The sequence below is a fragment of the Eulemur rufifrons genome, chromosome 30, assembly GCF_041146395.1.
Source record: "Eulemur rufifrons isolate Redbay chromosome 30, OSU_ERuf_1, whole genome shotgun sequence".
Lineage (NCBI taxonomy): Eukaryota > Metazoa > Chordata > Mammalia > Primates > Lemuridae > Eulemur > Eulemur rufifrons.
Window position 1 is genome coordinate 102,223,206 of NC_091012.1, and position 27,510 is coordinate 102,250,715.

The window sequence follows — 27,510 nt, forward strand, 5'->3', positions numbered from 1 at the left end:
AGGGGTTGAGTTTTGATAGTCAACTGACTAAATTTGGTATTTTTTTTTTTTTTTGAGACAGAGTCTCACTCTGTTGCCCAGGCTAGAGTGAGTGCCGTGGCGTCAGCCTAGCTCACAGCAACCTCAACTCCTGAGCTCAAGGGATCCTCCTGTCTCAGCCTCCCGAGTAGCTGGGACTACAGGCATGCGCCACCATGCCCGGCTAATTTTTTCTCTATATATTTTTAGCTGTCCATATAATTTCTTTCTATTTTTAGTAGAGATGGGGTCTTGCTCTTGCTCAGGCTGGTCTCGAACTCCTGAGCTCAAACGATCCGCCCACCTCGGCCTCCCAGAGTGCTAGGATTACAGGCGTGAGCCACCGCGCCCGGCCTAAATTTGGTATTTTTTAAATTTATTTTTATTTTTTTGAGACAGGGTCTTGCTCCGTCTCCCAGGTTGGGGTGCAGTGGAGTGATGATAGCTCACTGCAACCTCCAACTCTGGGGCTCACGTGATCCACCCGCTTCAGCCTCCTGAGTAGCTGGGACTATGTAAGGAATGTGCCACCACACCTGGATAAATTTTTTATTTTATTTTTTGTAGAGATGAGGTCTTGCCATGTTGCCCAGGCTGGTCTTGAACTCCTGGACTCGAGCAATCCTCCCACCTTGGTCTCCCAAAGTGCTGAGATTACAGGCGTGAGCCAGTGCCTGGCACAACTGCTTAAATTTGAATCCCACTTCTAATATTTATTCGTTCTTGTTTGACCTTGGACATGTAATATGGTTTAAAATGGTACCGATAGGGTTGTTGTACTGATTAAACAAGATAATCACTGTAATGCGCATAGCACAGGGCCCAGTAAGTGGTTCATTTTACCTCCTACACATCTCTGGAATCCACTCACTTCTCACCATCTCCTCTGCCACCTTCCCTGGCTAAGGCGACCATCGTTCCTGCCAATTTTAGCATCTACAGTCTCTTCCCCCTCCCTTCTGTTTTCAGCACAGCAGTCAGAGCATCTATTTAAAATGCAAAGTTAACTATGTCACTACCCTACTCAAATCCCTTCCATGGCTCCCCACTGCTTATAGGAAAAATCCCAGAGTTTGGGACCTGGCATTCAAGGCTCTATATGATCTGGCCTCAAGTGGCTTCTCCCAGCTCATTCCTCAACAGTCTCCCTTTACTGTCTATGCCCTGCCCTGACTTGCTATTCCCACCATGCACCAGCCCAATCACTTCCAGCCTTTGTTCCAAGGCCTAGTGTAACTCTATGTTCTCAGTCCTAGTCTCCAGTTCTGGCTCCCCCAAATTTAAGTTCTGGCCTGATTAGCACAAATGATACAAATGTGACACCCCTGCTCTGAGAGCTGGGAGGAGACTCTAGGGAAGACCCTCCCCAGTGGTGACCCCATCCCACACCACTCCCAATGCTGCTCTGATGCTTTTGGAGTGGGGCTGACTCTCATTTTGGATAGCCCTGTCACATGTCTAAGCCAGATCAGTTTGCCCCAAGGGAAACCCAGATCAGTGCCTGGCACACAGTGAATGCCTGATAAGCCTTCACCGAATGAATGAGAACCCGAAGTTTGGGTGGCAACTAAAGGTTGGGCAAGATGCAGAAAGAGGACCTCTCGGATCTGTGTGGGAGAACAGTGGGTTACTCTTAGGTGGTCTCAGGAAAGCCAGGTGGGCCCTGATTCAGTTCCCTGGGGCTGGGCGCCCCACCCTTTGCTGTCACCAATGCTTCTACCAATGGACTTTGGTTTTCTTCTCTTTCTCAGGCAGAAGGTGGGAGGTGGGAGGCAAAGTGATCCCAATTTAGCCTCCCTGAAATTCCTGATGCCATCAGAGGACTCCTTTGCCTAAGACACATTACATACCAGGCCAATTCCAACCTTCAGGCCTTTCCTGGCAGGACTATCCTCTGGGTTTCCTTATCCTTTCCTTCCCATCCATGTGTCCTTCCTCAGTCTGACCTTGCTGACCCTTATGGCATCTGCCTTTCCCCCGTCTCCTCATCCAAGCATCCCTCACATCCTCTGTCTCCTCTTTCCTCCATCTCTGTCCAGTGCCCCCCTCCCCCACCACCTCCACTCTGTCTCCAGCTTTTTTTGGCTGCTGTCTCTTCCTCCTCCTCCTACTCCTCCCTCCTTCCCTGCCGCTGAATAATCAGGCCTGGCTGTCCTGGTTTCTGGAAATACCCGTGTGTGGGCAGTGGCTCAGGGCTGGAACAGGGAAAGGATGGATGAAGGCCCCTGGGCAGCCCCAGGCCCCCAATGTGAAGATGCCAAAATCCAGGGATGCGATCCATGCCTGTCTCCCGCTGGGGAGGGGAGGGCAGGAGGTTGACTGAGCAGTGGGGGCAGGGTGGGAGTTCAGAGGGCATGGACGCAGGCCATCTCATCTCCCAGATCCTCCTCATCAAAGCGGGAGAGGATGGACTCCTCATCGCTATAGAGTGAGCTGGTCCCCTGTGCCAGCAGGTCACTGGCGGCACTGTCCATCTCATCCAGTGTCAGGCGACACGCATCTGCAATCTCCTGCTTGGCCAGGGCCACAAAGCGTGGGTCTCGGGCAAAGAGGCCCAGGCCCTCAGAGATGAGCACCTGGGGGCACAAGTGGGGGACAGTGTTGACCGAGGGCACAGTGTGTACAAAGGGTTCAGTGTAGATAAATGATGCGCCCATGAGGATGTGCAGGGCATTCAGTGGGGGACAGTGGTAAGCAGAGGTGGCAGAGCAAAGGGATATCTACGTGCACAACACAGAGCCTGGGGACCTCTTTTCCCTCCTGCCCCACCTCCCACCTCCTGCCCTTGTCTCCCACCCCTCTTGCCCACAATCCCTCCGAACTCACAGCCTCCACCAAACTGTCAGCACTGCCCCTCTTGCCATGGCTGGGGTCCGAGTGGGTTCCAGGCACGTGCAGACAGGTGAAGGTGCGCAGTGGACCGCTGGATTTGCCGAGGTATCCCTCCCCCGCCGCACCCTCCTCCACCAACAACAGTGGGGCGTATAGGAGCCGACCCCGCTGAGGAGGGGTTGCCCAGGAGCCCTGAGCCAGAATAAACATCAGAGGGGCAGGGATTGATAGGTGGGGTGTGAGGGTCTAGGACTCACTCCTGTGCCTACCGCCTTCCCCCAATATGCAACTGGAGTCAAACTGAATGGGTGGAAATCAGACTTGAGTTTATGTAAGAGCACAGAAGACCTGGGTTTAAATGTCAGCCCTGCCACTTAGTAGCTGTATGATCTTGGATAAACCTGTCTGGCTTCAGTTTCCTCGTCTGGGGATAATAATAGTACCTACCTCACAAGTACAGTGAGGATTGTGTGCATGAATTCACATATGTCCCGTTCTTCTGAAGGGCCTGACATGTAGCGTGTGTGAGAATTTTAGCCTAGGCTGCCCCCACCCCTCCAGACCTTAGCACCTCCTCCCTTTCCTCACCTGAGCCCTGCTGGGCCCTGAGTTTCGTCCACGATGATAGGTGCCTGGGATGGGTAAATCTTCACAACTGCCCTGGCGCTGCAGACACTGGATGGTGAAGGAGGGCTTCCGACCTGCACACGGTGGGTAGTGGGGGCAGAGAGCAATGTTAGTGCCTCCCCACCTCTCTGTCCTGCTGTGCCTTGGGGGCCCTCGGGCCCATCCTTGCTCTCACCTGCAGGTGTAGGGGGCAGCAGACGGCGGCGTGGTGCATGGTGCCCTTCGGTGTATCTCTGGGTTCTGTGAGGTGGCAAAAGGACTGGGCGTGGGGGAGTCCCTGCCTGCTCATCTACGTAGGAGAGCCTGTGTGGGAGGGTGGGCCCAGGGTGAACTCGGTCCTGGGCCTGGGAGATGGGGCTCCGACAGTCCTCCCCAACCCCAGCTCGTGGGCTCATCCCATGTGACACAGCCAGTGTACCGGTCGGGGACTTCCTCCTCCTCATCCTGCTTGTCTTGCCCTTTGGTTTCCTTGGGCTGAGAACTTCCTTCTTCCGGGATGGTGAAAATGAGAGCCCCAGAACCTCTCCTGGGGAAAGCGAGGCACATTAGGCAGACCAGATCCCACAGTATGTGGCCTTGGGCCTCTGGCTCCTCCTCCCATGCCCCAGCCCCTACAGAAACACTGGGATTTCCGATTGTTTTTATCGGGGAAAAGTCACATGACATAAAATTAACCATTAATCATTTTAAAGTGAACATGGGCTTTCTTTTAATAGATGTTTGTCTCATTAGAAAGACCTAAAGTTTCAAAAAAGTCAGTGAGCCCGTTCAAGAGGCAGCTTCAGCACAAGAACAGGGTGCATGGGTTGGGGGAGGAGCCTGTGAAATCTCAGCACTGGACATGTGTGACCTTGTTTCATCCTTTCTCTGTCTCTGTCAAGGAAGGGCTATTATCATCCCCCTTTTACAGGTGAGGACATTGAGGCACATAGAAACTAAGTGACTAGCCTAAGGTCACTTAGCAAACAGCAGAGTCAGGATTTGAACTTAACCCCTTTCAGTTCCACATCATGTGCTTTTTGCATTAAACCTTTGTGTAGGCCGGGCGCGGTGGCTCACGCCTGTATTCCTAGCACTCTGGGAGGCCGAGGCGGGTGGATCGCTAAAGGTCAGGAGTTCGAGACCAGCCTGAGCAAGAGTGAGACCCCGTCTCTACTAAAAATAGAAAGAAATTATATGGACAACTAAAATATATATAGAAAAAATTAGCCGGGCATGGTGGCGCGTGCCTGTAGTCCCAGCTACTCGGGAGGCTGAGGCAGTAGGATCGCTTGAGCCCAGGAGTTTGAGGTTGCTGTGAGCTAGGCTGACGCCACGGCACTCACTCTAGCCCGGGCAACAAAGTGAGACTCTGTCTCAAAAAAAAATAAATAAATAAAATAAATAAATAAACCTTTGTGTTGTCTTTCTCATATGAATCTCTTATTAGCCTCTATTACCACCTGAGCCCTTGGAATACCTCCATCCTTCCTGCATTTCCACTCGAAGGCCTCTAGGCCCTCCTCCCATGCCTCCTGAATTACCCCCACCTGGTGTCTGGTCCCTGCCTTCCCTCACAATCTTCCCTCCAGTGGTGGACAGTACCTGTGGGTGTGGGATCCAGCCTGGGGCAGGCTGGGCTGTCTGGGGTTGGAAGCGCCCCCATCATCATCACTGGGCCCAAGGGAGAGTGAATCTGGGAGTCTGTCCCCGAGAGGTAGAGACACAGAAATCCTGGAACCCCGGCGAGATGGGGGCTGGGAGTCCATCTCGGCCTATGGAGAGTCACAGGACTTAGTGTTGCCTCCGCATTATAGCTAAGTCACTTGGTCATTTAGTGCATCTCCCTCACTGGTCCCTGAGCTCCCCAGGGGCTGACTCTGGGTTTTGTCCTCCAATAGCCAATGGCAGGTACCAAATAAATATTTTTCTAGTGCAGAGAGGGCTTCTCGGGGGGCTTTCCCCAGAGGCAGTGTCAAAGTCACTTAGAGGATTGAGGGAGTATTTTACAGTCAAGAGTTCCTGGGGGAGTGAAAACCTGCTGCCCTCACTTTGTTCGTTTCTGAGTCCTTCTCATCTTCCTCCTCCTCTCCCTCCTGCCCCTCTTCTTCCTCCTCTTCTGTGTCACAGGTGAGGGCCTGTCGGATCTCAGGACCCAAGTTCTGCAGGCTCCTCAGACCAGCCTGTGGGGGTGGAAAAATTGGGAAAACAGGGAAGCCTGCAGCCCTCCATGTGCCTGTTTCCCATGCAGGGGTGTGGGTGGGGGAAGGAGTCCCTCAGCCATCCTGACCACCTCTGGGGCCTGAGGCCTCAGTTTCCTCATCTGTGACATGGGTTTCATGAGATCAACATGGAGGTCAGTCTCAGCCACATGGTTCGCATACCCACCCACACCAGGCCGCCCCCAAGACCTGAAGGGCAGAGGAGGTGCTTGAAGGGGCCTCGTTCCCTAGCATCCCCTTTTCTTTCCTCCGCCGGAATTTGCGGAAATAGTCCTGGATCAGAAACGTGGCGTAGAATTTGCCCACGGTGACCTCCTCCTCTGGGGGCCAGCGAAAGAAGGCAAGTTACACAGGGGGCTTCTGCCTTCCCCGCCTTCCTACCCACCAGCATGGACTCCCCCTGGCGTCCAGGCTAGCGCTGCTTTCCTGGCAGAGAGCAAACATCTGACACTCAGGGGCGGGAATAGCTCACCGTCTGGTGGGGGGATGACCTCATCTAGCAGCTTCTGCTTCATCCGCTTCCAGATCTTTTTGATGACAATCCGCAGCTCCTGGTTGGCCTGCTCCAGGTTCCCTGCGTTGGAAGAGGATGTGGGGCGTGAGCCAATAGGAAGAACTTTCACAGCTGCCCCCTCACTGTTGGAGGGGGCTTCACAGGCTCATATCGCAGCTGCACACCACCCAATTAGACAGGGGGAAAACAGGCCTGGAGAAGCCAAAGTCACCAATTTCGAGGTTCAGAGCTATGACTGGGGCTCCTCACTGGATGATCTTGCTCCTTGTGCCCTCCCCAGGGGCCCTTCCACTCCTGACCCCTCCCCCACACCTTCTGTCTTGATCTTCAGGGATGTCCGGACCAAGGCAAAGAGAGTGGCGTTGAATGTCACCGTTCCATCTGAGTTGAGGGGCATGTTCATTGCCACAAGTCTCTGTGAACACCAGAGACATGAAACCCACTCTGGGAAAATGCCAGGTATTCAGGCACGAATGCCCAGGGCAGAAACCTTTGAGGATGTGGTCAAACACCCCTCCCCACCCAAGGCATTCTCTGCCCACCCCAGCCATGTGGTGAATAGCCCTCTCAGAGCCCTGGGGGGTGAACAGGTGCACAGACCTTGCAGGCCACTCGGTGTGGGCACAGCTTCCCGAATCCCAGCGGGGGCTGGATGCGTCTCAGCAGGGCAACCACATCCAGGTGCTTGATGCGGCCCCTGGGGCAGGTGGGGAGATAGCACTGGATTGGCAATGCCCCCTCTAGCTCTTTCTCAAGGCCCCACTGACTCATCACTACCTCCCCCCACCAACACCCCAGAACCTGCCATGGAAGAACTGGAAGGCAGTAGCAGAGGGCAGGGGAGAGGTGCAGTGGAAACCTTGAGTTATCTACTGAGGGGGCAACGGGATGCAGAAGTCAGAGGTTCTGGGGCTGGGGGACTGTGAGGGCACTGCATTGTCCCCAGGATTCCAGGTAAGGGGTCAGAGGGCATACTTGGCCCCAGGGTCATATTCAGACCAGATCCTCTTGAATTCATCGAGGTGATGGGGGCCCAGGATGGACCAGTCTCTGGTTAGGTAATCGAAGTTGTCCATGATCACAGCCACAAAGAGATTTATGATCTGTGGGCCGGTGAGCAGGGCGGGGGTTAGGCGAAGGGCAGAACAGTGCTGTGGGGAGTCTGTGGGAGGCTGGGGTAAGCTTATATGGTCACTGGGTCACAAGTCTCTGGGTTGATCTTGTCAGGCCAGCCCTCTCACCCACTCTGAAGATCTGGGCTGCCCACCTCATTTGGTCATCCCTGGGCCCCTCAGGACCAGCCCCTGTGGCAGTTGGTGGTGGTTGTGGGGAAACACTCCTCACCAGGAAGGCACAGAGCATGAAGAAGCTGATAAAATAGGCGATGGCAAAATTGCTGCCGCAGGTAAACTCCTCGCCGGGGCCAAAGTCGGACTCAGGGTCACATCGATTCCCGGGAAGGCTGGCAAGCATTATCTCCTGCCATGCCTCACCGGTAGCACACCTGGGGGGTGACACAGGGGTAGCATCCTGGAGGGGAGGCTATGAAGTCATGGCAAGTGGAGTTGGGGGGGACTGGGGGAGTGAGGAGATGACCCACATCTCACCAGGGGCTACATCTGGCACAGACAGCATTTCAATATTTTAACAGCTAATGTGCCATGTTGATGACAGTCATGTTTATATCTTACAGATGGGGCACTGAGGCCTAAGAAGGGGATGAGTGGCTGAGGCTAGAATATTCTAACAGACCTTTCAGATCACAGCCAGAAAAGATCTCAGGCTATATGGGATCCCATGCAGCCCTGTTATTTCCATAGCCCAGACAGTCTGGGCATGCTGGGGAACAAGGTGGCAGGGGAGAGGGTAGATGTCACCTGAACAGAAGTAGCACAGCCTGTGGAAAGGTCTGGAAGTTGTTATTTCGGTTGATCTGTGTGCCATCCTGAAGAGCCACCTTGCCGAACATCTGTGGGGACATAGAGGCTGTGTCAGTGGGGTGAACCCATGCCCCCACACGTTTCCATCCATTTCATACTTCCTAATACCTAAAGGATCTTCACGACCCTGACAAGCAGGGTTGGTCACTGCTGATCCCATTTCACAGATGTGTCAATTGACCCAGTGTCATCCAGCTTGTCTGTCTTTCTACCCACCACCCCCACTTTGGGAGGCCATTTGTACCCAATACCCCCCAGCAGAGGGGTGCCTAAGGGAGTCTCCCTAGGGTCCCCACTTGCCTGCATGCCAATGACTGCATAGATGAAGAATATCATTGCGATGAGAAGAGCCACATAGGGCAAGGCCTATAACGGTGGAGGGGAATAGATGCTCAGGTCCAGGTAGAGAACTATAAGCCCCAGAATGCACTGCTCCCCCTGGCCTGGGCCTACTGGGAGATGTAGTCCATCCTCAAATTGCCCAGCACTATTATGTCTCCCAAGTGTGGACATATTAAATAGAATAGAGTAAGGTCAGTGAGGCCAGAGGCATGATGGGAATTGAGAGTCCAGAAAAGAGAGAAAACTGGAAATGGAAATTTGGAAATGGGTATGGCATGCTGGGAGATGTAGTTCTGGGGGTGCTAAAAGGGCAGGATGAGAGAGGTGTGGGGTAGGGGCGAGGTATGGTCAAATGGATGGGGGAGGGCTACCTGGAAGGACTTGATGAATGTCCAGAGCAAAGTGCGGATCCCTTCACCCTTACTGAGAAGCTTGACCAGCCGCATGACTCGGAAGAGGCGAAAGAAGGTGATAGAAATGCGGGAGCTGTCCTCAGAGCTCTGGGGTTAGGGGTGCAGTGGGAATGCTTGGTTCACATTTGCCCCAATGACCTCCCTGTCTCATTCCTTGGCCCTCCCAGACCTCAAATCCCTCAAATCCCTCATCACTCAGGACCCAGGACCCAGGGGGGGGGGGTCAAGGAGCATTTCTAAGGACTCTTGGGAAGAAAGGGAGGGTGGAAAAAGAAGCAGAGGGTCCCCATTGTGTGTGGGGGGCCTACCTCGCCAAGGTGGCCACCATTCTGGAGGGAGATATGGACAAGACAGAGGTGATAGGGGAGATGATAAGATCACAGGCCCAAATGAGCAAGGGGAGAAGTGGAGCAGATATAGGGGATGATGGTAGGATCATCATGCCAGGGACGATGGATCAAGAAGGTTGTAGAAAAAGGTGGTAATGGTGTGGAAGGGAAAGGAAAGGGTAAAGGAGGCAAAGGAGGAGAAACATTGGAGCCAGTGGAGGAAATGATGGAGCCAGTGGAGTCGTGGAGATGATGGAGATGAGAGAACAGACAGAGGAGCCAATGGAGACGCCAGTGATGGAGATATGGAACCAGCAGCATTGTCAGTCAAGGTGACAGAACCATGTAGTACCCAACGGAAGAGACGATGGAGCCAATGGTATAGTCAGTGGTGATGACAGAGCCACAAAAGAGCCGGTGTCAGAGACGATGGAGTTGGTGGAGGAAACAGAGCCAATGCAGTAGTCAGGAATGATGGAGCCAAAGCAGGAGTCATTGGAGGCAGTGGAACCAAAGGAGGGGGATGTAGAAACAATGAAAGAGATAACAGAAATAACAGGAGAGGCATTTTAGCAGATGGTAGAGCCAGTGGATAGGTTGCAAAATGGAATGAGGAAGCTGGTAGAGGGGGACTTTGGCTGAGCCCAACAGGGACTCAGAAGAGCTAGAGCTAGAATGAGTCTCCTGGAGTGGGGAGGATGTGAGTGGAAGCCCTGGGATAGAGGTGGGGGAAGGGGTGTAGGGGGAGAGTGAGTTTGCAGAAAGGCTGGTCCTCACATTGACTTCGGTGACGGCAATGTCCACTACGCTGCCCACCACAATAAGAGCGTCAAACGTGTTCCAGGCATCGGTAAAGTAATGCTGTAGGCAGGAGGAAAGCAGTTTCCTGTCTTCCTCAAACCAGCAAGCCAGGGTACAGGGCTGGCAGTGGTAGGAAGCTTTGGGGAGGCAGGGCCTGGCTTGGACCCCACGATGGGCCTGCACCCGGATCCCTCTCACTCCCTAGTCTCATGACTCCCTAGTTGCTGCCCCTCTGAGAGCTCTGCAATGTGCTCCACCCCCAAGGAAGTCACCTACTGGGGGTGGGTCTAGGGCTGGGGGGCACCTTGGGTTTGAAAGCGATGATTTTGAGAACCATCTCAATAGTGAAGAGGCCAGTGAAGACCATGTTGAGGATGTCCATGGCGTAGTTGAAGGGAGCAGTCTGTTCATAGTGCTGGGGGAGAGAATCAGGAGGGGACAGAGCCTGAAGCAGAGACCCCCCCCACCCCCAACCAAATATTCCCTGGCCTGGGCTGAGGTGAGTCTGGGCATGTGGTAGCACTATGGGTTGGCCACATCTCTTGCACTGTCTGCCTCCCATTATGGATACTGGAAAGTCTGGTTCCTGATTCCTAGCTTTCCTTGTAGCTAGGCAAGGCCAGTTCAGACTGAGACATAAACGTAAGTCTGCTGTTGGTTGGCAGCTTCTGTGAAAAATATTTTGCTTTCCCATAAAAGGTTCAAATGAGGAAAGGCCCTTGGTGCAACTCTCCCTCCTTTTCCTGCCTTGAATGTGATTTTGATGCCTGGAGCTGTGGCACCCATCTTGTGACCATGAAGCAACAACCATGAGAATGAAAGCCAACTTGCTAAAGATGGTGAAGCAGAAAGACAGACAGAGCCTGTCTGATGAGCAGTGAGCAAACAGCCTACCTTTGCCCTTCTCATGATGTGGGGTAATTACCACAGTTCACTGATTCCAAGATGCACATCTTTTTACATTTTAGAATCTCTGAAATTGGCATGCATTTTATAATCCATGGAAACTTACACTGGCCATTTTTTTCCACATTCTTTTTTTAAGTTCAGACCCTTGCCTCTGCTGTATGATTTTTTTTTTCACATTCTTACATCTCTGAAATTAGGATGCAATTTATAAGTATTGGTCTTAAATTTGAAGAAATCTGGCAAATGTCTTTATAGCTTAAGTCTCTGTCAATTGGGGAGTTTTGTTACTGGCAGCTTGGAGTGTTCCTAATGGTTCCTAAGGGACCATGTGGAGAAAAGAGGGTCAGATGTCTGGAAGCGGGCAGGGTTGGGTGCTCTGACCTGCATGGCTAGGGCAACTGTGTTGAGCAGGATGAGCAGGAACATGAGGTACTCGAAGGCAGCAGAGTTCACAGTGGCCCACACGCGATACTGATGCGGGTTCTTGGGGATGTAGCGGCGGAGTGGTTGGGCTTTGAGGGCATACTCCACACACTGGCGCTGTGTAACAGTGCAGGGCATGAGTGAGCAGTGGAGTCCCGAGGCCAGGCGGGAGGGGTTGGTGGCCATGGGTAGGGGGTCGGGGATCAGAGGTCACCTGGTTCTTGTCCAGCTCACAGTTTTGGTACTCCTGCTCTCCCTGGGCACGGAAGGTAATGATGACGAAGCCTACGAAGATGTTCATCATGAAGAATGCGATGATGATGATGTAGACAATGAAGAACACTGAGATCTCCACGTGGTAATTATAGATGGGGCCCTTGTCCTCTGCGTTTGCATCAATGGCCTTGTATAGAAGCCTGTGGGAGCCGGCGGGGGGGTGGGTGGAGGTAGGGGCAGATGAAGGGATATCCTAGCCCACTCAGACCTGCTCCCAGACCACTTATCACAGATGCCCCAGAATCTCCTGCCTGGCACCCCAAAGACCCCTAAATCTCCTGACATAATCACCTGGGACCTCCATACATACTCCAAGAGACCCCTACCAGGACCTCAAAAAGTCCCAAATGCCCTGTCCCAGTCCCCCAGAGATCTAGAGGCCCCCTTACAGTCCTCCAGAGAATCCCCGTCCAGGCCTTCAAAGACTTTGAAATCCCCTGAGTTCCCACAGACCTCCAAATCCCCTTCTCCAAACACCTGGAGACCCCCCCATGCAGCTCCCCAGAACTTCCCCATAAGTCCACAAAGATCTGTAAATCCCTCAGTCCGTCAACTTGAATCCCCTGCTCCATCCCCCAGAGCTCTCCAACTAGTACCCCCCAAAGACCTGCACAGCTCTCTGGAACCCCCTGAGTCCCCCATGCCATCTTCTCGGAGACCTCTTCCAGTCACCCCTAAACCCTACCCAGTCCTCTCTGGACTCCCACCTGGTCCCTCAGAGATCTCTACTCAATTCCTGGATACCCCTTACCTAAGTGCCCAAAGAATCCCCAGCCCGCTTCTGGGAACCTCCCCACCAAGTTCTCTGATACACCCACCGGTCTCCAGGGAACCCTATCCAGTCTCGAGAGACTTTCATCACATCTCCAAGCTACACTCCCACCCACTGCCAGGAGATACTAACCCAACCCCCCAGTGACCCCTGCCAAGTCTCCTGCCATCCCTGGGGCCCTGCTCCTTACGCAGGCCAGCCTTCGAAGGTGGAGACAGTGAACAGGGCCATCATGGCTGAAAGGACATTGTCAAAGTTGAAATCGCTGTTGACCCAGAGCCGCTCCCGGACCAGGGGCCGTGACACATCGCCATCGGGGTAGACCAGGAAGGAGCCCCTAGGAATGTTGCAGACAGGCTCGGTGGGTGAGGGGAGCTGGGAAGTTGGGGAAAGGGGTCTAAGGTCTCCAGCGTGGAGGTAGCAGGGTATCACGGTGGAGCTAGATAGCCAGGGTTCAAATCCTGCCCCTCGGCCGGGCGCGGTGGCTCATGCCTGTAATCCTAGCACTCTGGGAGGCCGAGGCAGGAGGATCACTCATGGTCAGGAGTTCAAGACCAGCCTGAGCAAGAGCGAGACCCTGTCTCTACTAAAAATAGAAAGAAATTATCTGGACAGCTAAAAACATATATATAGGAAAAAAATTAGCTGGGCATGGTGGCACATGCCTGTAGTCCCAGCTACTTGGGAGGCTGAGGCAGAAGGATTGCTTGAGCCCAGGAGTTTGAGGTTGCTGTGAGCTAGGCTGATGCCACAGCACTCTAGCCCAGGCAACAGAGCAAGACTCTGTCTCAAAAAAAAAAAAAAAAAAAAAAAAAAAAATCCTGCCCCTCCATTTCCTGGCTGGGTGACCTTGCGTATTTAACCCCTCTGTGCTTCAGTTCCCCCCACCCCCATGAAATAAGGAGAATAACAGAATCTATTTTCTGGCTTGTCACAAGGATTAAATAAGTCAATAAAAGAGACTAGTGTTTGGCACACAGGTGGCACAATATCATCATCATCACCACCATCATCATCATCGTCATCGCCAGCCAAGAAAAAGTAATACTATTAATAGCTAACATTTATTAGCATTAACTATATGCCAGGCACTGTGCTAGCTAGGCTTCCCATGTAGTACGTTTACAATGTACTTGTACATAGTATTAATACATTTCCATGTAGTAACTCGTTTACTCCTCACAACAACCTATGAGATAGGCATTGTTTATCCCCATTTTTCACTTGAGTGAAATGGGACTCAGTAAGGGTAAGAAATGTATCCAAGTCTCATACAGTGGATTGGAACCAGGCATGTCTGATTTCACAGCCCATGCTTTAAACTGCTGCACTCTACAGTCTCAACGTGGAAGCCAGGGACTTGGAGGCGGGTGCGGGGATTGCTGGGGGTATGGAGTGGAATGTAGGTAACTCTGGGGAATGTGGAGAGGGGTTTGGGGGAGGTATTGGGGGACCTCTGAGGTCTTGTTGAGATCTGAGGCCCTCTGCAGTTCTTGGGAGAGTTCTGGGGGTATATCTTGGGGCCTTGGTGAGATCTAGGGGCTCTACAGCCTTTGGGAGGGGTCCTGAGCTCTGTGGAGGGCAGGGTCTCAGGCACTCACTTGCATTCTTGTGGGGTGTGTTTGGCCTCATCAGTGCAACTGTAGAATTTCCCCTGTAGGGAGGACATCTGTCAAGCAAGTTCACTCTTCACCCCCCGAATGCAGACCCCCGCAGGGCTTTCCTGCAGTGTTTCCCCCACCTTGAAGAGCTGCACACCGATGCAGGCGAACATGAACTGCAGGAGTGTGGTGACAATCATGATGTTCCCGATGGTCCGGATGGCCACGAACACACACTGCACCACATGCTGCGGGTACCCACGCATATGGCTAATGGACACTGCAGGCCTTGGTGGCCACCGAGCAAGGATTCTGGTCATGGATGCAGCTCAAGGACTTGGGCCGAGGACATGTGGTCATGGATCAGGATGTGTGGTTAGGGACGTATGGTCAAGAGGCAGTGATATGGACCAGGGACCTGGGCACCACCCAGGAATAAGGGCTTACCAGGCAGGGATATTTCAGGGACCTGGATCAGAGAAATGTGGCCACTGGTAAGGAGCATATGGTCACTTGCAAGGAACACGGGTCAGGCTGCATGGCCAGTGGTCAGGGCCATGTGTTTACATGTTGGGTCCAGGCAGTGTGGTCATGCATCAGTGCAAATGGTCAGTTTGATCAGTGATCCTGGCCCCAGAGGCAGGGCAGAGCCTGTGCCCTGTGGGTTTGGGGCAGTAGGGTTACCTTGAGTCCCTTGGCCCTGTTGATGGCTCGGAGGGGCCGCAGTACTCGGAGTACTCGCAGAATCTTCACCACTGAGATTGCGCTGGAGCTGGGGAGGGCGCAGTCCTCAGGTGCTGGCCTGGGCCGGGCCCCAGTTGTGCGTGGAATGGGGTGGATGGGAGGGTGGGTCACTCACTGGATGCCGAAGGAGATGAGGGACACGCTGACCACCAGCAGATCCAACAGGTTGAACCAGCTACGGCAGAAGGAGCCACGGTGCAGGAAGGCCCCGAACACTGTCATCTGGGGACCGGACGATGTCAGGCTAGACTCTAGACCTGGGGATGGTGGGGTGGGGAGGGGATGGGGACCAGAGAGGTGGGCTGTGGGGGCGGGTGGGGAGTGTGCTGGGGCAACTGAGGATATGGTTGGGGGCCCATTAGTCACCTTTAGTAGAATCTCCACAGTGAAAATGGAGGTGAAGGCATAATCGAAGTAGCCCAGAATCTGGGGGGCGAGAAAGAGGGGAAGCCACTGAGTCATGACTGAAGGGGATCCTAGGTGTGTGCATGTGTGCACGTGTATGTGTACCTCTCCATGTGCAATTTGCTGTCCCTCCCTCCCTCTCTTCTTCCCTCCCTCCTTCTCCTCACCCTGCCCTCACTTCTCACCATTATCAAGGACTTCTGCACAAGCCAAAAGGCTTGGCCATCAGAAAGACTAGGGTTCAAATTTGTACTCTTCTGCCTCTACCCAGCTCCATGGGAGCCCTCAGCCTGCTTAATCTCTCTGATCCCAGCTTCCTCCTCGGTCAGATGCTGATCTGCCCGCTGGTGCTCCTTCATGTGCTGCACCCGCAGTAAGGGCTGGCACTGCAGTCTCTGCCGTTACTGAGCCTCTCTCGGCCCACCTGGGGCTCTACTCCCTGTCTCTACCCTGCTCCAGCTTGTGCCACTAGGATGCCTGTGGGAGTGTCCCCTCCCAGCCCCTAGCTCCCAGGCAAGGGCTCACGTGGTTTCGGAAGGAGTGGGCCCGGATGGGGTCCTCAGCAGCCAGGGACACACTGCTGAGGATGATGAACACCAGGATGAGGTTGGTGAAGATGTGGTGGTGGATGAGGGTGTGGCAGGCCTTCCTCAGCCTGGGGAGAGGCAGAGGCTGAAGTCAGAACCCAGGACCACAGAGTTCATTGGAGGGAACTCAAGGGACACAGCCCTGGCCCTGTTGCAACAGGCCCTGTGCTTGCTAGGCCCTGGCTCCGCTGCTCCACACCCCCATCTGCCTCAGTGCCCCCTGGGCCCCCGCCCCCCTGCACTCACGGGTTGGTCTGGCTGAGGCAGAAGAAGGCGCTGCCCTCAGGGATGGGCACCACCTTCTCCTTGGGTACAACTTCCTGCAGGAGTTCCACATGCCCTGCACCCCCTTCCTCCTCTTCTTCTTCATCTTCCTCCTCCTCCTCCTCCTCCTCCTCCTCCACGCCTGGCACTAGGAAAAGGGCAAAAGAGAAAAGTAATTGAGAAAATTGATGTAAAGCACTGAGAATAGTGCTTGTCACATGGCAAATTCTTCCCACTTCCCTGCTAGAATGTCAGCTCCTCAGGAAAGGTATTTTAGTCTGTTTTCTTCATTGCTGTGTCCCCGGCACTTAGAACAGTGCTTGGGTCACAGTAGGAGCTCAGTAAATGAGTGCTGAATGAATGTTGTATATACATAGTATTTTATAATAAACGATCTGAGAAGTTCTGCAGTAAAACAAAACGTGTTTCTCGTCTTTAACCTCAATATTCCCAAATGTTGGTGGCTACACGTCAAGCCTATTATTTTTGGGATGATCTTAGAAAAGCCTGCTCCCTAGAAAGGAGGGTCTCAGGGGTCAAGAGATGTCTGCCTGGGCTCTGTCCCCAAGGTCCCACACCTCCTCCACCTAGCCCTGCCCACTTGCCTGCTGCTTCACTCCTTGTACCCTCCTCTTCCTCTTTCTCCCCACCAGGCACCTGGGTATAGGAAGATAGGGGCCAGCGGTGGTGGGGCAGACATCAGGGGGTGGACAAAAGGGAGGCATAGAAGGGATGCAATAATGAGGGCACCAATAGGCAGAGGATGGAGGTTAAAGACACCCATGTGGACAGGTATGGGTGGGAGCAGGAGGTATAGACAGTGCCCAGGCTTCGAACTCACCAGCACCCCATTCTCCTGTGGGACATCTTTCTCACTGCTCTTCTCCCTGTGCAAGGACATAGGGGGTGACTGCTGCGGGTTGCAGCGGATGGGCCAGGTTGGGGGTCTCTGCAGTTAGAACAGACCTTTCTTGGGTCCTAAAGAACCCCTCTGCTTCCTCCCTCACCCTCACAGTTTGTTCTCATAGCAGCCAGAGGGAGCCTGTTCAATCTTGTCTGGCACATCCCTCGTCTGCTCACAACCCTCCCATGGCTCTACAACTCAGGGCAAAATCTGCAGTCCTCACCCTGGCCCAGAACGCCTTCAATCTGGCTCCCTATACCCCCCACCCATGTGCCCTCACCCCCTACCATTCTCGTCCTCGTTCACTCCATTCCAGTCTCACTGGTGTTTTCTGAAAGTGCTGAGAACATTACCACCTCAGGACCTTTGCACTTGCTGCTTCCCTGCCTTGAATACTCTTTCCACAGATATGTGCATGGCTCACTCCCTCACTTCGTTCAGGTCTCCAGTCAAATGTCATTTTGTCATAGAGACTTTCCTTGACTACCCTAACCAAAATAGCAATCTTCATTTCTCACTATCCTTTCATTCTGCTTTCGTTCTCTTCATTACATATTATTCACATGTACTGAAATTGTATTATATGTTCATCTTTTTGTGTTTTGCTTGCCTTCCTCAACTAGAATGTCAGCTCCATGAAGGCAAGGACTCTATCTGCTTTGACCCTTGATGTCTCCTCAGTGTCTAGAACGGGATCTGGCACAAAGTAGGAGCTCAATAGATGCACGTTGAATAAATGAGGACTGGCAGGTTGTATCTGGAGGTGGAGATCAGCAGGGTGACTGGAGGCATCTCCGGTGGTGTGGGAAGTGGGGGGAGTCCCAGTCAGGGATCCCAGGGAGATACTGTTTTAGGGGTGGAGCCAGACCTCACCTGCCCTTGTCCTTGGCAGTGCCTGCATCTCCACTGGCCAGGTTGTCCACAGCAATGGCAAGAAACACGTTCAACAGGATGTCTGGGGTGAGCTTAGGTTGCAAAGGATGGAGAGGCAACCTGCCTGCGGACCACCTAGGTCCTTGTAGCCACCTCCCACCCCACCACCATCCAGCCCCTCAAGGCACCAAGGATACAGTTGCCACAGATGAAGAGAATGATGAAATAGATGCACACCAACATCCCTGGGAAGAAGGGGCCACCATAGGCCATGATACCATCATACATGACCACATTCCAGTCCTCGCCTGTCAGGATCTGGGGGTGGGAGTCACCGTGAAGCTCTTGGGACCCCTCCAACTCCAGGTTACCTCTGACCCACCCATCCCAGGGTCTCCAGGCCCCACCTGAAAGACAGTGAGGAGGGCCTGAGGGAAGGTGTCAAAGGTGCTTCGCTTGGTGTGGGTCTGGTCAAAGTTGAACTTGCCCCCAAACAGTTGCATGCCAAGCAGGGAGAAGATGATGATAAAGAGGAAGAGGAGAAGCAGCAAGGATGCTATGGATTTCATTGAATTGAGCAGAGATGCCACCAGATTGCTCAGAGACGCCCAGTGTCTGCAGCAGAGATGGGAGGGGCAGGGTTGATGTCCTGTTCACTGGAGAGTCAGGAGCCAGGGCAGAGCTCCAGCTTGGGATGCACTGGGGCAGGCTGGGTTCAAATAGGCTTTGGTGTCAGGGTTGGAAGTGATTCTGGAGTTGGGTGAGATGAGAGTGAGAAGTAGGGGAAAGTTGAGGGTGAGGTTAGGTTGGTGTTAGGCGTGTAATGGGAGATGAGGTCAGGATGAAGGTTTAGATGAAAGTTGGTAAAGCTAGAATCGAGTTTCAGTTTGGGACTGGGCTGGGGTTGGGGTGGGGTTGTGGTGTATTTGGGGTTGGAGATGGAGTTGGGCATAAGGTTGTGGTTAAGGGTTGGGACAGAGGAGGGGATGAGGATGAGATTGGGGCTGGGGATGGACACAGAGCTGAACTTGGAGATAGGGTGATGACTGGGGTGAGGGATGTGGGGGCCATGTTTGAGGATTGAGGATGGTGTCATAGTTGGTGGTGAGTGATGGGAAGGGGCTGGGAGTCGGGGATAAGGTGGGAGATGGGGTTTGGGCTTGGGAATGGGTGTTGAGGTTGTAAATGGGCTCATGGATGATGTGTGGTTGGGGATTAGGGTTAGAGATGGTGTTATGGTTGGGAGTAGGGGATGGGGTTTGAGTTGGTGATGAGTATGGAATTGAGATAAGTGATGAGGTTGGGGATAATGTTACAGCAGGAGTGGAAGTTGAGAAAGGGGATGGAAATGGAGTAGACACTCTCCCAAATGGACTCTAATCTCCATGAAGGGAGGAACTTGTGTTTGCTTTGATGCCTGGTGTTTCCCTAGGGCCTGGAAGGGTGCCTGGCATGTAGCAGGCACTCAGTGGATGTCTGCTAAATGAATGGTGATGCAGATGAAGTTATCATTGGAGCTGGGGTGGAGGCTGTTGGGGCTGTGTTTAGGGCTCCAGTCTCCCCCCCTCACACACCTGGTGACCTTAAAGATCCTGAGGAGGCGCACACATCGGAGCACTGAGATGCCCAGGGGCTGCATGGCACCCACCTCCACCAAGGTGGTCTCTAGAATGCCCCCACAGACCACGAAGCAGTCAAAGCGGTTGAAGAAGGAGGAGACATAGACAGAGGGGCCCAGACCATACAACTTGAGAAGCATCTCCACCGTGAACAGGCAGAGCAACACTTTGTTGGCGTACTCTGTGGAGACAGGGGAGGGGGTGACAGGGCTGGTCAGTTTCTGTGGTGACATGTGTGGAGGTAGGGGCCATAGGTGATCTGGGTAGCTGGCATCAGGCCAGGTGCTGGCTATGGGTGGGGTTAGGTTTAGGGATCAGGGTTAGTTTGTAAGTCACAGTGGGTGAGATTTTGAGAGGCCTGGAGCTGGGGTGAGGGGCAGAGTTGGGTGGGGGCCAGAGCCACCCCGTATGAGTCCAGGAAGACTCCAATTCATGGATTGAGTTGGAGTCTAGGGTTTAGTTGGAACTAGGGCTGGTTTGGGGGTTGGGACTAGAAGTGTGTTCAGTGCTGAGGTTGGGGCTGAGACTATGATGAATAATAAATAGGAAGACCTAACACTTACAAAGTGTTAGCTTTATGTGGGCCATGCACTGCTCTCAGCACTTTTCACTTTTACTCATTTAATCCTCTTAACCACCCCATGAAGTGGATACTACCATTATCTCCATTGTGTAGATGGGGAGAACTTGTCCAGGCAGTGTGGTGTTAAAAGCCTGGATTCTGGAGCCAGGCTTCCTGGGTTTTAATTCTGGCTCTGCCACTCACTAGCTGAGTCCTGGGAGTAGTCACTTAACCCCTCAATGCCTTGGCACTCAGTGCTCTGTGCCTTAGTGTGTAATTCACACAAGGCTGTGGTGAAGAGATTGAGTTAGCACACGGAAAGCGCTGAGAACAGAACCTGATGCACACAGCAGGCGCTACCTAAGTATAAGCTACAAGGTGGGATGGGACAGGCTAAGGGTTCTGCATTGATCTGGGTGGGAAGGCAGTGTCTGGGAAGCTGAGGCACCCTACAGACCCTGGATTTGAGCTTCTGGGGACAAGGGAATAGGGGCTGGGGGCGCACCCTGGATCTGGGTGAGCCATACAGGCTGCCCGTGGTGCTCCGAGGCGATGGTCAGCGTGTTGAGGAAGACGAGCAGCAGCACGGCCCAGTAGCAAGCATTGGACTTCACAGCCCGACGGCAGCGAGCCCGAAGGCCCCGGTTGGCTCGGCGGAGGCGGCGGCTGAGGGGAAGGGGAGCCCACCGACTGAGATCACCTACCTAAGCCTGCCCTGGGGGGCTCCGGTGGGGGAGCCCAGAAGTCATGGAGGGCTTGAAGCTGGGGGTCTCAAAATCATAGGGCCAAGGAAGTCACATAACTTTCCCAACTCACCAGACCCTGGTTTTCATGATCTTGTTTCTGGAAAAGAGGGGGGTGGGAGGTGGGCGTCATGGGGGGCAGAGGGAAGTCAGTGGCTGGGGCTGGAGGTCAAGGGTTGAGGCCAAAGTAAGGATTGGGGTCAGGGTCTGGACTGGGTTCTGGCCTGGGTAGGGGTCAAGGGCTGGGGCCCTCACAGGCAGCGTGTACAGCTGGCCAGAGCCCCTTCCTCCTCATCCTCATCGCCTGGGGTCTCTGCCATCGAACCGGTGTCACTGGCTGGGAGACTGGCTGTGGGCAGGGTGGGGATAGAGGTCAGGACCTGAAGACCTCAGGGTCCCACATTGGCTTTCACCTCTGCCTACCCACCCCCCTTGTTGGGCCCCCCTCCCCCTGCCGCCTGGCTGGACCCCCACCATGGCTGCTGGTGGAGTGTGTAGAGCGAGTAGAGTGGCTGAACCAGCGCAGACGTCCACGCCTCCTATTGGTCAGCTCAGCCAGCTGTGGCCCTGCAGGGAGAGAGAGGACAGTTGGGGAAGACAGCCTGGGGGCAGGGTTAGGACCATGTCTAGGGTAGGGGTGCTATTTGGAGTCTTTGTATCTGAGGCTGGGTCTCAGTTCTATGCCCTGAGCCATAACTGGTGGCTGGGCCTGGAGTTGATGCAGGTTGGGGTGGGGTCTCAGGAGGGCAGACCACATCTAAGGCATGCGGGGAATGGGCCATATTGGAGTTCCCTACGGTGGCCAGCCCGGCCCTCTTCAGCCATAGAACCCAAGTTGCCATCTCCTGCTGAGGGGTCCTCCATGTCCAGCTCCTCAGCCTGTGTGATCCAGTCCAGATAGCCCTGCAGGTCCTCTTCCAACTGCTGCTTCTCCCGCAGCTTCTGGAAGTCCCCTCGAGCTTTTGCTTTCTCCCTCTCCTTGGAGAACTCTCTGAGGAAGGAGGACAGAGGACTAGCTGGGGGAACCACCCTGGTCCCCTTGCCTTCATCATTCCAGCTATGCTAGCCTCCTAGCTGTTCTTTGACCATGCCAAGCACATTCTAGCCTCAGAGCCTTTGCACTGGATGTTCCCTTTGCTTGGAATGCTCTTCCCTCAGATACCTACATGCCCCACTCCCTTATCTATTTCACGTTTTTACTCAAATAACACCTTCTCAAGAAAGTCTGTCCTTACGTCCCTATTTACAATCACAAGATATCCCCATTCCTTTTATCTTTCCTTCCTTTCAATAGCATACATTCCACATAAAACACTACATGTATGTGTGTACATATATATATATCTCACACACACTTTATTGTGTATATTGCTATTGTCTGTCTCTCCCTATCAGAATGTAATATCCAGGAAGGCAGGGATTTTTGTCTCGTTCTATTTCTAAAACAGTGCCTACTAAGATGCTCATGATTGGATGATTGAATGAAAGGGTATTTCAGATGGGTTTTGAAGGATGCCTAGGAGTTTAGCAGGCACAAAAGGGGGAGGGGTTTCAGGAGGAAAGGGGAGTGTCTAGGCTCCTCACCCACTCAGGACGCCAAGCACAAGATTGAGGACGAAGAAAGACCCAAAGATGACGAGGCTTACGAAGTACACCCAGGGCAGCTCATATCCCATGGCATCCTGCATCTGGGAAGAGAGAGGGTATTCATCCCTCAGGGTAAGCAGACACTTCCGCCTGAGTGTTTCGGAGGAAGGGCAGGTGCAGCCTCCTAGCTGTGTGCCAGCGTCCACCTCACCCAATAGAGCACGTCGGTCCATCCTTCCATGGTGACGCACTGGAAGACTGTCAGCATTGCGAAGAAGAAGTTGTCGAAGTTGGTGATGCCGCCATTGGGCCCCGGCCAGCGCCCGCGGCACTCAGTCTGGTTCAGCGTACACGCACGCCCGGATCCCGATGACGCACAGGGCGACGGGTCCTCCTCCGCCTCCACGTCTGCGGGAAGACTGGAGCTCGGGGCTTGGAAGCAGGCCCACCCGCAGTAGCTACCACCCTGGAGTCCCGCCCACCTAGGAAGTTCGACTCAGGGTTTTAGATTTTTCCAAGGCAACCCCTAGCCCCACCTCTACGGCCGAACCCAGCGAGGTCCATATTCTGAACCACCGGGAAGCTGTGAGTCCCACCAATCGGATCTGGGAAGTAGGACTGTAAATCCTGGGGCAGAGTCTTGTAAATAACAGTGAGGCATGAGCATGAGGGCGGAGTCTTGTGAACTTGGGAGACTCTCTCGAAAAGAGGGTGGGGGCAAGGCTTGGGCTGGGGTCCGGATGAAGGGCCTGAGTATATGGGGCCAGTCGTGGAGGATGGAGTCTTATTAAGTCCTTTAGGTGCAGTCTTGTGATAGGGGCGGGAGCCATTAGCGAGGGTTTGTAGTCCGGGACTTAGGGCGGAGTCCTAGAATATAGGGGTGGGACTTGCTTATCTGGGGGTGGAGCCTAATCCCAGGGGCGGAGTCTTGTGAATTTGAGTGGGTTTCCTTGACAACAGGAGGGGAACTTGGAGCCTGCAGAGGGGGTGTGTCCTGCCCAGGAGGGGCGGGCTGGCTGACCAGATCCCAGGAAGTAGCACGTCTTGTGCATGCGTCCGAGGAACAGCTCGAGTCCAATGATGGCATAAATGATGATGACGAAAAGCACCAGCAGTGCGATGTGCAGCAGCGGCACCAGCGCCTTCATGATGGAATTGAGCACTATGTGCAAGCCTGCGGGGAGGGAGGAGCAGGTGAAATAGGGGCGAGGTCAGTGCAGCCCCACCCACCCCCACCTCAAACCCCAGGGACCATGCCACTCACTCGGGACCCCAGACACCAGCCTCAGTGGCCGCAGCACCCGAAATGCCCTCAACGCCTTCACGTCAAAGCCCCCCGGCTTGCCCCCAGTATGAGGGGCATCGCCAGGCCGTCCAGGGCCCTGCTCCAGTAGCACGCTGAATAGCCTGATGGGAGAGGCACCAGGCAGGGAGGCGGGAGTTAGGTCTTGGGACATCCTCCCCCCTTTCTCAGAGCACAAGTCCCTGTAACTGGAAATGCAAATGGATTTTAAATATGTTAATATTCTGATTCTGGCTGCCGAACCGGGCATGGGGCGGGAGGGAGGTCGGAAGCACTTGATTCTCTGAGCCCAGAATTCAGCATGCCTGGGGTAGGAAGGCAAACTAGGGTGGGGTGTACCCCACAGATGCGCACCCGACCACGACGATGATGAAATCTAGTAGGTTCCAGCCATTGCGGATGTAGGCGCTGGGGTGGAGCACCAGCCCGTAGGCCACGATCTTGAGAACCGTTTCCACAGTGAAAATCACCAGGAATACGTACTCCACCTGCTCCTGGGGCGGGGCCGGGGACGGGGCGGGAAGTCCGGAAGTTACTTGAGGGCAGGGTTTGACAGGGCAGGGGTAGGTGGGAGGAAGGCGGAGCATAGCAAGGACCAAGGGTGGAGCTGGGCAGGGATGGGCCATCTGGGTCAGAGAGGGGTGGGGTCTGGCTGGACGCCTTGAGGTATGGCTGTACTGGGGCTGTATCTGGCTGGGGACAGGGTGGGGTGGGATGGAGGAGGTCTTACCAGGTTGTGGTTGGCAGTGTTGGAGTCATCCTCAGGGAAGGGGATGTAGACCCCCAAAGCCACGCAGTTGGCAAAGATGGTCAGCAGGATGAGGATGTCAAAGGGCCTCAGGTGGACACAGTCAAGGACCCAGGCAGAGTGACCTCAGAACTCCCACACTCCTGTTGGAACCTCCCCCTCCATTGCTGGCCCTTGACTCCAAGGTGACAGGTTCTGACATTCTCAGCTCCTGCCCTAACCAAAGCCTTGACTTTGATCCTCTGGATACCCTAACCATCCCAACTCTTGCTGTGATTCAGTGTTTGACTCTTGACCCCCTAGTGGCTTTTGGCTTTTGGAACTCTCCCTCTAATCCAGTTCTTTGCCCTTGATCCCTGGTGACCTCAGCCCTCCTCCATTCTAGTACTGACCCAATCAATCCTTGGCTTTTGGTACCCTGATGACCTTTATCCCTAACTCCTGCCCCTGGCCTGTCAGGATGCTTCCACTCCACGATGCTGATGCAGGACCGCCGTAGAGGATTGGCCAGGGTAAGGCAGAAGAGTGCCCGGGGTGACCGCTGGGCACTGGCCACTGCCACCACCTTGTGCTTGTTGTGCTGGGTTCTTCGCCTAGGGGTTCCTAGGCCCGATGCCCCACTGCTTTCACCCTCCACGGCTGGGGGCCCCGGGCACAGCCCCCATTCAGGACCAGGGCCTGCTCCATTGGCTGGACTGGGCTCTGGCGTGGTGTCTGTGTGGAGAAACCAAGTCAGGGAGGGACAGGATATTAGGGCAATCATGGCTGCTTCCTACCTGATCCCATCCTTCTCTTTGAAGGAAGGAGAGAAGAACATGTAAAATTAGGGAGAGTTGGGGGTACCTGGATTAAGGATTGGGGGTAAGAGTTGGTGTTGGAATTAAGATCGGGAGTAGAGTGAGAGTTTATGGGGGACTGATGGTGAGATTACATTTCCAAGTGAAGTAGGGTTTGGTGTTAGGCTTGGGGGTAGAGTTTAAATTGCCATGGGGTGGGCAAATTTTAGGTTAAATTTGAGTGGTGGATTTTGGGTTGGGTTTAAATATAGGTAGGAGCGGAGTGTGGTTGAAATCTGATTTAGGGTTAGGACTGCATATTTAAATGAGTTGGGATTAGAATTAGGATCAAGGTTAGGGTTGAAGTTGAGTTTTGAGTGGGATTTGGGTTTTGCACTGGGATTTTCAGTTAAGGCCATTCCCTTTCCCATGGTCTTATTTCAGTCTCGGAGGGGCAATAGATTGGCCTGGGTAAGACCCCCAGTTTTGGAGGAAACAAGCTAAGTTTAAATCCTGACTCTACCACTTGGCAGCTGTGTGTTGCCTTGGGCAAATTAGGTAATCTCTTTGAGCCTCAATTTCCTTGTCTGTATAAAGAGGATGACAATAAGAGTACCTAAATTATAGGGGTGTTGTGAAGATTCAATGAGTTCAGCATTCAAAAGAATGCCTGGCACATAGTATTATTCCTATTTTGCAGATGAGAAAATTGAAGCAAAAAGGTTAAGTGACTTGATGAAGTGGCTGAATTAGAAGTCAAACCCAGGCAGCCTGATTTCAGAGCCCTCACAGCTTACTACCTATGTCAAGTGTGTATTCTTTCTATATATATATTTTTTTGTTTTGTTTTTTAAAAGGGTCTGTGCACTTTCTGGAAAGTCAGAGAGCACACTCACTAACAGTATTGACATCCTGGGGTTGAGGTTGAGGTTAGGTGACTTTAGAGCTCATGGCAAGGTCTGTATCCAGGTTGGGATTTGGACTCTAACAGGGGTTTGCCTTCTGTTTGGTAGTATTTGTGTTAGGATCCAGGTTGGGGCTGGCTTTGGACATAGGGTTGGGGTGGGCGCTAGGATTGGGGTCAGGGCCAGGATTGAGGTTGGGTTTTCCTTGGGAACTAAGGCCATGGATGGGGCTGGGAGGCCATGAGGGGCAATGTCTGGGTCAGGCGGAGGAGCTCAGGTGGCGGAGAGGCCGAGTTTGCAGCTCGCTGGGATAGGAACAGGGTGATGTGATTCTGGTCCCCCGGAGACCAGGCGGAGAGGCCGAGTTTGCAGCTCGCTGGGATAGGAACAGGGTGATGTGATTCTGGTCCCCCGGAGACCAGGATCCGGGTGGACAGTGGGTGGGTCAGAGGGGCTGAGCGGGGAGCAGAGCCCAGGCTTGCTCCAAGGGTCTACAAGGGTGGAAGGCTGTTCTCACCTTTCTTGCCTTCAGATTCCGACATCCTCCTTTGGAGATTGAAGGGCCATCTGTACACAGCCCCCCTCCCTTCCCCCAGCTTTGGAGGGATTAAGGTCAGAGGGTGGAGCAATAACAGGGTCGGGTGGGAGGGTGAGCAGGGCACAAATGGGATGTTTGTGGGCCAGTGCCTGGCAACAGAAAAGGCACTGATTAAATGTTTACCAAATATATACCTGCACTAAACAGTCAGAAACGAAAATAAGAAAAATGATGTCATTTTCCAATAGTACTTGAATTTTGAAGTACATAGGAAAAGCCTAACATATGTGCAATATCTCCAAGGAAAAAAATGATAAAATATCATCAAATATTAACGAGAAGTAAATGGAGAAATATATAACAGTGTACTGATTGAAATAGTCAATGTTGTGAAGATGTCATTTCTTCCCAAAGTGATTTAGAGATCCAATGCTATCCCAAACAAAATCTCAAAAGATTTTTTCTTTTCTTTCTTTCTTTTTTTTTGAGACAGAGTCTTGCTCTGTTGCTGGGGCTAGAGTGCCATGGCGTCAGCCTAGCTCACAGCAACCTTAAAAACTCCTGGGCTCAAGCAATCCTTCTGCCTCAGCCTCCGAGTAGCTGGGACTACAGGCATGCGCCACCATGCCCGGCTAATTTTTTCTATATATATTTTTAGTTGTCCAGCTAATTTTCTTTCTATTTTTAGTAGAGATGGGGGGGGGTCTCGCTCTTACTCAGGCTGGTCTCGAACTCCTGAGCTCAAACGATCCACCTGCCTTGGCCTCCCAGAGTGCTAGGATTACAGGTGTGAGCCACCGTGCCCGGCCATCAAAAGATTTTTTCTGTGGAATTTGACAAACTCATTCTAAAATGTATACCAATGTACAAAGGAAACCCTAGAAAAGCCAAAATACTTCGAAAAAGAACAAAATGGGAGGATCTGCCATATCTGATGTCAAGGCTTGTTATAAA

The 27,510-nt window shown here is 53.3% G+C and overlaps 1 protein-coding gene across 2 annotated transcripts; it reads right to left on the bottom strand.

Moving 5' to 3' along the window:
- Positions 1–2,289: 2,289 nt before the first annotated feature.
- CACNA1F (calcium voltage-gated channel subunit alpha1 F) lies at positions 2,290–26,591 on the bottom strand. 2 transcript variants are annotated; one of them, XM_069463655.1, is made up of 48 exons: positions 26,536–26,591; positions 24,802–25,051; positions 24,320–24,425; positions 23,944–24,083; positions 23,551–23,693; positions 23,308–23,460; positions 22,498–22,694; positions 22,284–22,387; positions 21,530–21,690; positions 21,174–21,266; positions 20,955–21,048; positions 20,773–20,799; positions 20,462–20,622; positions 19,350–19,575; positions 18,183–18,390; positions 17,973–18,093; positions 17,776–17,857; positions 16,840–16,885; positions 16,604–16,655; positions 15,981–16,140; positions 15,673–15,802; positions 15,109–15,168; positions 14,858–14,964; positions 14,683–14,770; positions 14,139–14,246; positions 13,999–14,051; positions 12,588–12,734; positions 11,564–11,765; positions 11,308–11,466; positions 10,322–10,432; positions 9,994–10,077; positions 9,196–9,216; positions 8,846–8,974; positions 8,433–8,498; positions 8,070–8,161; positions 7,537–7,696; positions 7,168–7,295; positions 6,793–6,889; positions 6,505–6,607; positions 6,151–6,252; positions 5,868–5,998; positions 5,508–5,639; positions 5,062–5,231; positions 3,896–4,003; positions 3,653–3,780; positions 3,439–3,551; positions 2,845–3,042; positions 2,290–2,594 (listed from the first exon to the last, which is right to left on the bottom strand). In XM_069463655.1, exons 1-48 carry the CDS (start codon positions 26,558–26,560, stop codon positions 2,364–2,366), a joined length of 5,907 nt encoding a protein of 1,968 aa, XP_069319756.1. In that variant the 5' UTR covers positions 26,561–26,591; the 3' UTR covers positions 2,290–2,363. The 2 variants fall into 2 exon arrangements, with proteins under 2 accessions (XP_069319756.1, XP_069319755.1); XM_069463654.1 differs by having other exon boundaries at positions 21,497–21,690.
- Between the last annotated feature and the right edge of the window lie 919 nt (positions 26,592–27,510).